The following is a 14,230-nucleotide window of genomic DNA, read 5'->3' as shown; positions in this document are numbered from 1 at the left end:
CTTCGCTCCCCCCCGTCTGCCCCTTGCTCTTCCTTCGCTCCCCCCCGTCTGCCCCTTGCTCTTCCTTCGCTCCCCCCCGTCTGCCCCTTGCTCTTCCTTCGCTCCCCCCCGTCTGCCCCTTGCTCTTCCTTCGCTCCCCCCCGTCTGCCCCTTGCTCTTCCTTCGCTCCCCCCCGTCTGCCCCTTGCTCTTCCTTCGCTCCCCCCCGTCTGCCCCTTGCTCTTCCTTCGCTCCCCCCCGTCTGCCCCTTGCTCTTCCTTCGCTCCCCCCCGTCTGCCCCTTGCTCTTCCTTCGCTCCCCCCCGTCTGCCCCTTGCTCTTCCTTCGCTCCCCCCCGTCTGCCCCTTGCTCTTCCTTCGCTCCCCCCCGTCTGCCCCTTGCTCTTCCTTCGCTCCCCCCCGTCTGCCCCTTGCTCTTCCTTCGCTCCCCCCCCGTCTGCCCCTTGCTCTTCCTTCGCTCCCCCCCGTCTGCCCCTTGCTCTTCCTTCGCTCCCCCCCGTCTGCCCCTTGCTCTTCCTTCGCTCCCCCCCGTCTGCCCCTTGCTCTTCCTTCGCTCCCCCCCGTCTGCCCCTTGCTCTTCCTTCGCTCCCCCCCGTCTGCCCCTTGCTCTTCCTTCGCTCCCCCCCGTCTGCCCCTTGCTCTTCCTTCGCTCCCCCCCGTCTGCCCCTTGCTCTTCCTTCGCTCCCCCCCGTCTGCCCCTTGCTCTTCCTTCGCTCCCCCCCGTCTGCCCCTTGCTCTTCCTTCGCTCCCCCCCGTCTGCCCCTTGCTCTTCCTTCGCTCCCCCCCCGTCTGCCCCTTGCTCTTCCTTCGCTCCCCCCCGTCTGCCCCTTGCTCTTCCTTCGCTCCCCCCCGTCTGCCCCTTGCTCTTCCTTCGCTCCCCCCCGTCTGCCCCTTGCTCTTCCTTCGCTCCCCCCCCGTCTGCCCCTTGCTCTTCCTTCTCTCCCCCCCCGTCTGCCCCTTGCTCTTCCTTCTCTCCCCCCCCCCGTCTGCCCCTTGCTCTTCCTTCTCTCCCCCCCCCCCGTCTGTCCCTTGCTCTTCCTTCTCCCCCCCCCCCCCCGTCTGCCCCCTGCTCTTCCTTCTCCCCCCCCCCCCCGTCTGCCCCTTGCTCTTCATTCTCTCCCCCCCCCCGTCTGCCCCTTGCTCTTCCTTCTCTCCCCCCCCGTCTGCCCCTTGCTCTTCCTTCTCTCCCCCCCCGTCTGCCCCTTGCTCTTCCTTCTCTCCCCCCCCGTCTGCCCCTTGCTCTTCCTTCTCTCCCCCCCGTCTGCCCCTTGCTCTTCCTTCTCTCCCCCCCCGTCTGCCCCTTGCTCTTCCTTCTCTCCCCCCCCCCCCCGTCTGCCCCTTGCTCTTCCTTCTCTCCCCCCCCCCCGTCTGCCCCTTGCTCTTCCTTCTCTCCCCCCCCGTCTGCCCCTTGCTCTTCCTTCTCTCTCCCCCCCGTCTGCCCCTTGCTCTTCCTTCTCTCCCCCCCGTCTGCCCCTTGCTCTTCCTTCTCCCCCCCCGTCTGCCCCTTGCTCTTCCTTCTCCCCCCCCCGTCTGCCCCTTGCTCTTCCTTCTCCCCCCCCCCCCGTCTGCCCCTTGCTCTTCCTTCCCCCCCCCCCCCGTCTGCCCCTTGCTCTTCCTTCTCTCCCCCCCCGTCTGCCCCTTGCTCTTCCTTCTCTCCCCCCCCGTCTGCCCCTTGCTCTTCCTTCTCTCCCCCCCCGTCTGCCCCTTGCTCTTCCTTCTCTCCCCCCCCCGTCTGCCCCTTGCTCTTCCTTCTCTCCCCCCCCCGTCTGCCCCTTGCTCTTCCTTCTCTCCCCCCCCCCCGTCTGCCCCTTGCTCTTCCTTCTCTCCCCCCCCCCCGTCTGCCCCTTGCTCTTCCTTCTCTCCCCCCCCGTCTGCCCCTTGCTCTTCCTTCTCTCCCCCCCCGTCTGCCCCTTGCTCTTCCTTCTCTCCCCCCCCCCCCCGTCTGCCCCTTGCTCTTCCTTCTCTCCCCCCCCCCCCCGTCTGCCCCTTGCTCTTCCTTCGCTCCCCCCCGTCTGCCCCTTGCTCTTCCTTCGCTCCCCCCCGTCTGCCCCTTGCTCTTCCTTCGCTCCCCCCCGTCTGCCCCTTGCTCTTCCTTCGCTCCCCCCCGTCTGCCCCTTGCTCTTCCTTCGCTCCCCCCCGTCTGCCCCTTGCTCTTCCTTCGCTCCCCCCCGTCTGCCCCTTGCTCTTCCTTCGCTCCCCCCCGTCTGCCCCTTGCTCTTCCTTCGCTCCCCCCCGTCTGCCCCTTGCTCTTCCTTCGCTCCCCCCCGTCTGCCCCTTGCTCTTCCTTCGCTCCCCCCCGTCTGCCCCTTGCTCTTCCTTCGCTCCCCCCCGTCTGCCCCTTGCTCTTCCTTCGCTCCCCCCCGTCTGCCCCTTGCTCTTCCTTCGCTCCCCCCCGTCTGCCCCTTGCTCTTCCTTCGCTCCCCCCCGTCTGCCCCTTGCTCTTCCTTCGCTCCCCCCCGTCTGCCCCTTGCTCTTCCTTCGCTCCCCCCCGTCTGCCCCTTGCTCTTCCTTCGCTCCCCCCCGTCTGCCCCTTGCTCTTCCTTCGCTCCCCCCCGTCTGCCCCTTGCTCTTCCTTCGCTCCCCCCCGTCTGCCCCTTGCTCTTCCTTCGCTCCCCCCCGTCTGCCCCTTGCTCTTCCTTCGCTCCCCCCCGTCTGCCCCTTGCTCTTCCTTCGCTCCCCCCCGTCTGCCCCTTGCTCTTCCTTCGCTCCCCCCCCGTCTGCCCCTTGCTCTTCCTTCGCTCCCCCCCGTCTGCCCCTTGCTCTTCCTTCGCTCCCCCCCGTCTGCCCCTTGCTCTTCCTTCTTCCCCCCCCGTCTGCCCCTTGCTCTTCCTTCTCTCCCCCCCCGTCTGCCCCTTGCTCTTCCTTCTCTCCCCCCCCGTCTGCCCCTTGCTCTTCCTTCTCCCCCCCCGTCTGCCCCTTGCTCTTCCTTCTCCCCCCCGTCCTGCCCCTTGCTCTTCCTTCTCCCCCCCCGTCTGCCCCTTGCTCTTCCTTCTCCCCCCCCCCGTCTGCCCCTTGCTCTTCCTTCTCCCCCCCCCCCGTCTGCCCCTTGCTCTTCCTTCTCTCCCCCCCGTCTGCCCCTTGCTCTTCCTTCTCTCCCCCCCGTCTGCCCCTTGCTCTTCCTTCTCTCCCCCCCGTCTGCCCCTTGCTCTTCCTTCTCTCCCCCCCCCGTCTGCCCCTTGCTCTTCCTTCTCTCCCCCCCCCCGTCTGCCCCTTGCTCTTCCTTCTCTCTCCCCCCCCCCCCCGTCTGCCCCTTGCTCTTCCTTCTCTCCCCCCCGTCTGCCCCTTGCTCTTCCTTCTCTCCCCCCCGTCTGCCCCTTGCTCTTCCTTCGCTCCCCCCCGTCTGCCCCTTGCTCTTCCTTCGCTCCCCCCCGTCTGCCCCTTGCTCTTCCTTCGCTCCCCCCCCGTCTGCCCCTTGCTCTTCCTTCGCTCCCCCCCCGTCTGCCCCTTGCTCTTCCTTCGCTCCCCCCCGTCTGCCCCTTGCTCTTCCTTCGCTCCCCCCCGTCTGCCCCTTGCTCTTCCTTCGCTCCCCCCGTCTGCCCCTTGCTCTTCCTTCGCTCCCCCCCGTCTGCCCCTTGCTCTTCCTTCGCTCCCCCCCGTCTGCCCCTTGCTCTTCCTTCGCTTCCCCCAGTCTGCCCCTTGCTCTTCCTTCGCTCCCCCCGTCTGCCCCTTGCTCTTACTTTTCTCCCCCTGCTCTTCCTTCTCTCCAACGTCTGCCCTCTGCTCTTCCATCCCCTCCTCACACCTGCCTACACTCCCCCCCCCCACTGCCCATTCTCTCCCCCATCTACTCCTACTCTTACCGTCACTCTTCTTCTCAGTCTACCACTGCTCTTCCTCTTCTCTCTGCACCTGCCCACACTCTTCCCTGCTCTTTCGTTTCTCCTTTCAATCTTTTTTCTCACCCGGCCTGCCCCCGCTCTCACTCCTCTCTCTCCGCTATTCCTTATCTCCACTGTTCATCACCACTCTTCTTTCTCAAGCTCCTCCTCTTCATCATTTGTCCCCACTCTCTTTCTGCCTTCCTCCCTGCCTGTCCCCACTCTTCTTTCCCGCCGCTTGTCCCCCCCGCTTTTCCTTCTCTCCCCCATCTCACCTGTCTGGCTTTCCGAGGGCTGGCTCTTGGGTTTGGTTGGTGCAGGCCCCCCACCCTGCTCAGTCTTCTTGCTCTGTTTCTGTGCCCGTTCGGCTTCTTGCTTGGCTCGTCTCTCCGCCCTCAGCTCAGCCTTGCTTTTTCCTGCAGGTGGTGCCTCGGGCGTTGGGCCAGCAGCAGTTGGTGGTACTGGAGGGACTGGTGCTGTGATGGGCAACTGTACCTCAGCTGGAAGACAAAATAACCTGGTCAGGAAAACACACATACACCCAGAATGCCCATGTAAGCCCCAGGGCAGCACAGTGAAGATGGTGGGAGCATGCAGAGTGGTGGGAGATAAATTATAGGACAACTTTACCAGAGGTGTTAATGTCCCCTTTATACTTTGAGCTACAATGTGATTAATGTTCATTGTGGTCACCCAGACCCGGGACACTTCCTACCACCCAGATCAATATCAGTGTAAAATAATACTTTTCTGAACAGCCCCGTCCTGCACAACAACCACGGCCTCCACTGCTGCTGTCGCCTTTTCCTTGTTCTTCTTCTGGTGCTTTTTCTCCTTTCGCAAGCGAAGCTTCTCCTCCTTGGAAAGTTCTGGACCTTTCCCCTGGACACAGAAGACACCAATTCAAACATCACTAAAGACTAGACATGTGCACTGACAAAAAATGTGTTCGTTTTCGAAGCATTCGTTTTTTTGCTTTTTTCGGAAATTCGAAAAACCGAAAATTCGGACTTTCGATTTTCAAATTTACAAATTTCCGAATTTCCCAGTTTCCAGATTTCCCAATTTCCAGATTTCCCGAATTTCGAAGGTTTTATTATCGTTATTTATTATTAGATCGTTACGTTCTATTCGTTTAGATACAGCATTTGTTATTTCAGATAATTTTTAACTTCGGATAAATTCGTATTCGTTACGATCACAAACAGCCAAATTTGAAAGGAAATTCCAATAACTAATAATAAATATTAAATTATAGGTATTATTTTAGATTTTCAGGTTTTCGAATTTTCATTCTTTTGAATTTTCATTCTTATTCTTGGATTTTCACATTTCCAAATTTTAGAATTTTTAAATTTATGAAATTTCCTAATTTCGAATTTCCTAATATCCGAAATGTTCCAATTTAAAATTAGTTAATTCTGAAATTTCCGAAACTTCTGAATCTGCAAATTTTCAAATCTGCAAATTTTCGAAAACTTGAAAATTTGTAATTTTGGAAATTCCAAAAATTCGGAAATTTCGAAATGAACTAATTTGTCAAAAAATTAATTCGGAACTCAACAAATTGCACATGTCTACTAAATACAATGTAAAATAGAATGTGCAATCAGCGCAAAAATATTCCCCCTCAGAATGCAAGCTGAACACTAAAAGACTTTCACAGAAATCCGTAACAAAATGATAAAAATAAGAAGTGCAGTGCAATTTAACACAGACCAATATGCTGGTGAACTACAAGTCCCAGAAAGATGAGAAGATGACTCCACCGGTGAAGGATCAGCAATATCAAATGAATGGTGACAGACCCTCCACCTTCAATCTAAGTTCTCCGCTCACCTCGGAGCATGGACCCCTGAGCTAACAGGTAGTCATACAAGCAGGTCCCACACAAAAGGTAGGCAGCAAAAACAGGTCAGTTTAAACTTCTTCTCCAGATCGATAACATCAGTGGGGGCATCAAACCGTATATAGATAAAAAGAGGAGAGATCGAAGTGCTCGCTGTGCAACCAATTAAAATGTATTAAGGTCCAACACGGACTACTCACATGAATAAGAACGAATACCGGCATATGGCACAACAGTGTGCCGAGTGTTTCCAAAGGATGGCAGCGGGTGACGTCATCCGTGCGTGGCTCCTCCCCCGTTACGTTCATCTGAACTTCCTCAGCGGGGCCACAGCAGTTGTGAACTCCAATATATATCGGCCGAACTTCCCATCCCCTGAGTGTATTCGTGTTGGCGAGCACGTCAATAATATTAAAAGGGGTCCTGAGGACCCACAGCGTCTCTAAACATTTCAGACAATGCCACGACAGGGATCCTAGATTCCTAAAATTCCGGGGTATTGAAAAAGGGTGGACAGACATTGGAGGGGTAATGATATCCGCCAAAGCCAAAAAGAATCATTCTGGATTGTGGAGGCTAAAGTTTTAACGCCCGAAGGGTTAAATGTTGATTTCTATTTAAATTGTATTTTATTTCTGATAAATACATTTTTTTAAATAATAAATAAATATTTTTTTACAATGTTTATGAATTTTAACCACTAAGCCACCGCCATATGACGGCGGGACGAGGCTTCTCTTGTTCTGGGCGGACGTCATATGACGTGATCGCCCTCCCGAGCCACTAGGGGGCTGCGTCGCTCGGGACCCAGTGCACGTGCCCGGAGGCCGCGATGTCCGCCAGGCACCCGCGATTGCCGGGTAACAGAGCAGGACCGTGGATCTGTGCATGTAAAAACAGATCCACGTCCTGTCAGAGAGGAGAGGAGACCGATGGTGTGTCCCTTGTACATAGGGACACCGATCGGTCACCTCCCCCAGTCAGCCCCCTCCCCCCACAGTTAGAATCACCTCCCTAGGTCATACATTAACCCCTCGATCGCCCCCTAGTGGTTAACCCCTTCCCTGCCAGTCACATTTACACAGTAATCAATGCATTTTTATAGCACGGACCGCTGTATAAATGTGAATGGTCCCAAAAATGTGTCAAAAGTGTCCGATATGTCCGCTGCAATATCGCAGTCACAATAAAAATCGCAGATCGTCGCCATTACTAGTAAAAAATAAATAAATAAAAATGCTATAAATCTATCCCCTATTTTGTAGACGCTATAACTTCTGCGCAAACCAATCAATATACGCTTATCACGATTTTTTTTTTACCAAAAATATGTAGAAGAATACATATCGGCCTAAACTGAGGAAAACATTTGTTAAAAAAAAAAAAAAAAAAAAAAAAATTGGATATTATAGCAGTAAAAGTAAAAGTAAAAAATATTGTGTTTTTTCAAAATTGTCGCTCTTCTTTTGTTTATAGCGCAATAAATAAAAACCACAGAGGTGATCAAATACCACCAAAAGAAAGCTCTATTTGTGGGGAAAAAATTATAAAAATTTCATTAGGGTGCAGTGTAACATGACCGCGCAATTGTCATTCAAAGTGCGACAGCGCTGAAAACTGAAAAATGGCTTGGGCAGGAAGGGGGTGAAAGTGCCCTGTATTAAGGTGGTTAAATATTGTTTATAATGTTATGTGATCATGTTAAAGGATGGCATTGGGTGAGGATAGATATAGATAGCGATATATATATATATATATATATATATATATATATATATATATATATATATCTATATCTATATCTATATCGATATATTTATATATATATATATATATAGCTATCTATCTATCTCCATGTCTCTATCTATATATATGTATACACACACACACACACACACACACACATACAGTGAATATCGAAAGTTTGGGCACCCCGGGTAAAAATGTGTATTAATGTGCATAACGAAGCCTAGGAAAGATTGAAAAATCTCCAAATGGCATCAAATTACAGATTAGACATTCTTATAATGTCAAAAAAAGTTAGATTTTATTTCCATCATTTACAGTTTCAAAATTACAGAAAACAAAAAAATGGCGTCCGCAAAAGTTTGGGCACCCTGCAGAATTTATAGCATGCACTGCCCCCTTTGCAAAGCTGAGACCTGCCAGTGTCATGGATTGTTCTCAATCATCGTCTGGGAAGACCAGGTGATGTCAATCTCAAAGGTTTTAAATGGCCAGACTCATCTGACCACCCCCCAACAATCAGCACCATGGGTTCTTCTAAGCAGTTGTCTAGAAAACTGAAACTGAAAATAGTTGACGCTCACAAAGCTGGAGACTATAAGAAGATAGCAAAGCGTTTTCAGATGTCAATATCCTCTGTTTGGAACGTAATTAAGAAATGGCAGTCATCAGGAACAGCGGAAGTTAAAGCAAGATCTGGAAGACCAAGAAAATTATCAGACAGAACAGCTCGCAGGATTGTGAGAAAAGCAATTCAAAACCTACGTTTGACTGCACGATCCCTCCAGAAAGATCTGGCAGACACTGGAGTTGTGGTACACTATTCCACTATAAAGAGATACTTGTACAAATATGGTCTTCATGGAAGAGTCATCAGAAGAAACCCTCTTCTACGTCCTCACCACAAAAATCAGCGTTTGAACTTTGCAAATGAGCATATAGACAAGCCTGAGGCATTTTGGAAACAAGTTCTGTGGGCCGATGAGGTTAAAATAGAGCTTTTTGGCCGGAATGAGCAAAGGTAAGTTTGGAGAAGAAAGGGCACAGAATTTAATGAAAAGAACCTCTGTCCAACTGTTAAGCATGGGGGTGGATCAATCACACTTTGGGGTTGTATTGCAGCCAGTGGCACAGGGAACATTTCACGAGTAGAAGGAAAAATGGATTCAATAAAATTTCAGCAAATTTTGGATGGTAACTTGATGCCATCTGTGAAAAAGCTGAAGTTAAAGAGAGGATGGCTTCTAAAAATGGATAATGATCCTAAACACACCTCAAAATCCACCGGGGGATTACATCAAGAGGCGTAAATTCCATGGCCTTCACAATCTCCTGACCTCAACATTATTGAAAATCTATGGATAGACCTTAAAAGAGCAGTGCATGACAGACAGCCCAGAGATTTCAAAGAACTGGAAGACTTTTGTAAGGAAGAATGGGCAAAGATACCTCAAACAAGAATTGAAAGACTCTTGGCTGGCTACAAAAAGCGTTTACAAGCTGTGATACTTGCCAAAGGGGGCAGTACAAGATATTAACTCTGCAGGGTGCCCAAACTTTTGCAGACACCATTTTTTTGTTTTCTGTCATTTTGAAAGTGTAAATGATGGAAATAAAATCTAACTTTTTTTTGACATATTATAAGAATGTCTAATCTGTAATTTGATGCCATTTGGAGATTTTTCCATCTTTCCTAGGCTTCGTTATGCACATTAATACACATTTTTACCTGGGGTGCCCAAACTTTCGATCCCCACTGTGTGTGTGTGTGTGTACATATATATATATCTATCTATCTATATACCGTATATATTCGAGTATAAGTCGATCCGAATATAAGCCGAGGCACCTAATTTTACCACAAAAAACTGGGAAAACGTATTGACTCGAGTATAAGTCGAGGGTGAGAAATGCGCATCTACTGTAAGTGGAAAAAAGAGGGTCAACAATGCCCATTTGCAGCTGCATACCTCCCTGTGTCCACTGCAGCCTCCTCTGTGTGCATTGCATGCCTTCCCTGTGCTGATCCGCCTACCTGATCAGCCCGTGTCATGCAGTCAGACGACGGCCATTCCAGTGTACAAAAGCCGCGCCTCCTCCTCGTCCGTGATAGGCGGAACACTCAGTTTCCCAGCAGTCATTGTTCAGTGTTCCGCCTATCATGGACATCCTCGTCTGTGGGATGAGGACGAGAGGACGTCCGTGATAAGCGGAACACTGACTCACTGCTGATAAAAGGAGTGTTCCCCTATCACCGACAAGGAGGAAGCACGGCTTTTGTACACTGGTCGGCTGCCATCTGAGCATTACACACGGGCTGATCAGGTATGCAGATCGCAGTGACTCCAGTATAAGTCGAGGGGGGCACTTTAAGCACAAAAAACTGTGCTGAAAAACTCGGCTTATACTCGAGTATACATGGTATAATATATATATATATATATATATATATATATATATATATATATATATATATATATATATATATATATATATATATATATATATATATCTATCTATCTATCTATCTATGAGATTAGCCAGGTTAGATATGCCGATCACCCACTAGGGGGCAGCGGTCTGGCTGTGAATGAATTTACAAGCACTATTTTCCTTTATAGGTTTTTTTTTTTTTTTTTTTACATAGTTTATGTCTTTTTGTGTATATTTTGTATATAAGACCTTTACGAGAGCCTATTCTGATGCTTGGAGCACATGATCGGCAGTTACGGTAATCTATGTTTAAGCCTCGTTTATCGGCGCTCGTATGTGTTGTCCTTTGGCATGACAACGGAGTACTTTAAATAAGCTGCTGGGTGGCGATGTGGCCCCGCCCTGCTGAGGAAGTTCCGAGGACCACAACGCGTACGGGGGAGAAGCCACGCGCGGATGACGTCACCCGCTGCCATCCTTTGGAAACACTCGGCACACTGTTGTGCCATATGCCTGTATTTGTTCTTATTCATGTGAGTAGTCCGTGTTGGACCTCAATACATTTTAATTGGTTGCACAGCGAGCACTTCGATCTCTCCTCTTTTTTATCTATATACGGTTTGATGCCCCCACTGATGTTATCAATCTGGAGATTAAACTGACCTGTTTTTGCTGTCTACCTTTGGTGTGGGACCTGCTTGCATGACTACCTGTTAGCTCAGGGGTCCATGCTCCGAGGTGAGCGGAGAACTTAGATTGAAGGTGGAGGGTCTGTCACCATTCATTTGATATTGCTGATCTTCACCGGTGGAGTCATCTTCTCATCTTTCTGGGACTTGTAGTTCACCAGCATATTGGACTGTGTTTTATTGCACTGCACTTCTTATTTTTTATAACTAAAGACACCCTCATTCATGAGAATCCCCATCACAGCCACCAGACACCCCCGCTCATCAGAGTCCTCAACATAGACACCAGACACCCCCGCTCATCAGAGTCCTCATTACAGACACCCTCAATGATTAAAGTCCTCATCACAGACACCACCAGAGATACCCCCACTCATGAGAGTACCCATCATAGGCACCACCACAGACACCCTCACTCAGTGTCCTCATCACAGACACCACCAGAGACATCTCTCATCGCTGGCACCCCTGTGTGTGTACATGACATCCCCAACTCCCCTCTATGTATGTACCCCTGGCCCCGGTGTACCCCCCTCCATCATGTGTACTCTTCCTCCCACCTAGGTGTACCACCATTCTCCAGGCGTACCCTTCCTCCCCCAACTGCCCCCCCTTCATCAAGGATACCCTTTCTCCCCCAAGTGTATCCCCCCCACCATCAGGTGCACGCCTCCCAGATGTACCCTTCATCTGTCAAGTGTACCCCCATCCCCCAGGTGCACCCCCATCCACTAGGTGTACCCTTCCTCCCCCTGGTGTACCTTTCTTCCATCAGGTGTATCCCCATTCCCCAGGTGTACCTTTCCCCGGTGTACTTTTCTTCCATAAGGTGTACCCCTATCCACCAGGTGTACCTTTCTTCCATCAGGTGTACCCCTTTTCCTTAGCATACCTTTCTTCCATCAGGTGTACCCCCATCCCTTAGCATACCTTTCTTCCATCAGGTGTACCCCCATCCCTTAGCATACCTTTCTTCCATCAGGTGTACCCCCATCCCTTAGCATACCTTTCTTCCATCAGGTGTACCCCCATCCCTTAGCATACCTTTCTTCCATCAGGTGTACCCCCATCCCTTAGCATACCTTTCTTCCATCAGGTGTACCCCCATCCCTTAGCATACCTTTCTTCCATCAGGTGTACCCCCATCCCTTAGCATACCTTTCTTCCATCAGGTGTACCCCCATCCCTTAGCATACCTTTCTTCCATCAGGTGTACCCCCATCCCTTAGGTGTACCCTTCCTCTCCCAGCTGTACCTCTCTTCTATCAGGTGTACCTCTTTCCCCTGGTGTACCTCTCTTCTGTCAGGTGTACCCTCCCCATTGCTCCTTGCTGTGAGAACCCGGCTCCCTGCTGTTATTATGACCCTCATTGTGTACAGATGCATGATGGCCCCAGGCTGGGGGGAGTGACACACACACACACACAATACAGTACCTTGACCAGGTGAGACTCCACCATCTTGTTTTTCCCCCCACCTGGGAAGAGAGGAGAACATAATTATTTCATCATAGACACAAACTCCACCTGGATATGACAGGACAGACACTACACCCCCCTAATATGACATCCAATGACCGTACAGACACAACACCCCCCCTAATATGACATCCAATGACAGGACAGACACTACACCCCACCCTAATATGACATCCAATGACAGGACAGACACTACACCCCACCCTAATATGACATCCAATGACAGGACAGACACTACACCCCACCCTAATATGACATCCAATGACAGGACAGACACTACACCCCACCCTAATATGACATCCAATGACAGGACAGACACTACACCCCACCCTAATATGACATCCAATGACAGGACAGACACTACACCCCACCCTAATATGACATCCAATGACAGGACAGACACTACACCCCACCCTAATATGACATCCAATGACAGGACAGACACTACACCCCCCTAATATGACATCCAATGACAGTACATACACTACACCCCCCTAATATGACATCCAATGACAGTACATACACTACACCCCCCTAATATGACATCCAATGACAGGATAGACACTACACCCCCCTAATATGACATCCAATGACAGGATAGACACTACACCCCCCTAATATGACATCCAATGACAGGATAGACACTACACCCCCCTAATATGACATCCAATGACAGGATAGACACTACACCCCCCTAATATGACATCCAATGACAGGACACCACCATACAGCCGGGTACACACTGGAAGGTTTTTTTTTTTTTTTTACCCCAACCCAGTGGGCTGAATGAAAAAACACCTGAGAGGTGAAAGTGGTTGTAGTAAGTGATGTCAGTGCGGCCATCTCCTCCCGCGCCCCCCCCCCCCCGTGCTATTGTGTCCTGACTGAGGACCCCCTCCCCATAGAACACACAGCCATTGGACGATGTGACAGAAGGTGGAGGTGAGACTGTCTATCCTACACACGGCCCAATGATGGACACTTTCTGGTGAACTGACCAATAGCGGCCCGATGTCAGCCTGTGTGTATCTACCATCAGGTTTGATAAAGATTCTGTCACTAATTGAAATATTTTGTTTCCAATATTATTTATTACAGGTACTTGTATAGGGATGTCAATTTACATATACATTGTACATTCACATCAGTCTATTCTCTATGGACATTCCATTCCTTTTAGTGTGTTCCTCATAGGAGAGCACACAGGACTCCCCCCTGATAGATAGATATAGAGATATATACACACACACACACTGTACAGGGGGGACACAGACAGTTCATATTTCACACTAGATGACTCCTTATGTCAGGTATGACATCAGAGGAATGCCATGTGTGTGTGTATATATATATATATATATACAGTATATATAATGAGGAAGAGATGACACATGTCGGTATACAGGACACACACACACCCCGGTAATCCCCCCTCTTCTCACCCGGAGGATCGGGTCCCTCCATCTTCCTGTTGGCTCCTCCTCCTCACCGGCCTGTCACTGTGCGACCACGAGGACAGAGGCGGAAGTGGAGATCACGTGACGGGTCACATGGCCGAGTGATAACAACACGTCACCAAACAGCGACACGACCGGGTGGGGGGCGGAGACTGAGGGAAGGGGGCGGGGATATGATCCTATCGCTTTCAATGGAATTACAGAATACAGTCCCCGATCAATCTTGCTATATAGAAGGTCTCACAGCGGAGTATTAGAGCGGGCGGAGCGAGTAGGGCAGTGTGGCTGAGCTGGAATCACAGTGGGCGGGGCTATGACAACGGGCGGGTCTGGTATCAGTGTGGGCGGGGGCTAGTATCAGAGTGAGCGGAGCTGGATAGACAGTGTGGCCGGTGTTTTGCGGCGGGCACATATCGATAGAACACCCCTGGCTGGTATCAGAGTGGGCGGGGCTAATGTGACAGTGTGGGCGGAGATGGAACCAGAACGGAGGGAGCTAATATATGGACGGGCGGGGAGCTGATATCAGAGTAGGCGGGGCTAATATATGGGCGGGCGGGGAGCTGATATCAGAGTAGGCGGGGCTAGTATATGGGCGGGCGGTGCTGATATCGAAGTGGGCGGAGCCGGAATAAAGTGTGGCTGGGCTGGTATCAGAGTGGGCGGAGCTGGCATCCGAGTAGGAGGAGCTGATATGACAGTGTGGCTGGGCTGGTATCAGAGTGGGCGGAGCTGGTACCTGAGTAGGAGGAGCTGATATGAC

At 50.9% G+C, this 14,230-nt stretch overlaps 1 protein-coding gene across 2 annotated transcripts in view; it reads right to left on the bottom strand.

Moving 5' to 3' along the window:
- The window catches only part of EIF2B4 (eukaryotic translation initiation factor 2B subunit delta), a 45,987-nt gene extending 32,301 nt beyond the window's left edge, over positions 1–13,686 (bottom strand). The window contains exons 1-4 of one of the 2 annotated variants that reach the window (XM_073624818.1): positions 13,453–13,686; positions 11,969–12,009; positions 4,562–4,697; positions 4,091–4,315 (exon numbers count right to left, since the gene is read on the bottom strand). In XM_073624818.1, coding sequence (XP_073480919.1) covers positions 4,091–4,315; positions 4,562–4,697; positions 11,969–12,009; positions 13,453–13,474 — 424 coding nt within the window. In that variant the 5' untranslated portion in view covers positions 13,475–13,686. The remainder of the gene's footprint in view (positions 1–4,090; positions 4,316–4,561; positions 4,698–11,968; positions 12,010–13,452) is intronic. The other variant, XM_073624819.1, reaches the window with a different exon arrangement.
- Between the last annotated feature and the right edge of the window lie 544 nt (positions 13,687–14,230).

This window comes from Aquarana catesbeiana, linkage group LG04 (assembly GCF_042186555.1).
Source record: "Aquarana catesbeiana isolate 2022-GZ linkage group LG04, ASM4218655v1, whole genome shotgun sequence".
NCBI classification, from domain to species: domain Eukaryota; kingdom Metazoa; phylum Chordata; class Amphibia; order Anura; family Ranidae; genus Aquarana; species Aquarana catesbeiana.
This window is presented reverse-complemented; position numbering and strand designations above follow the sequence as displayed.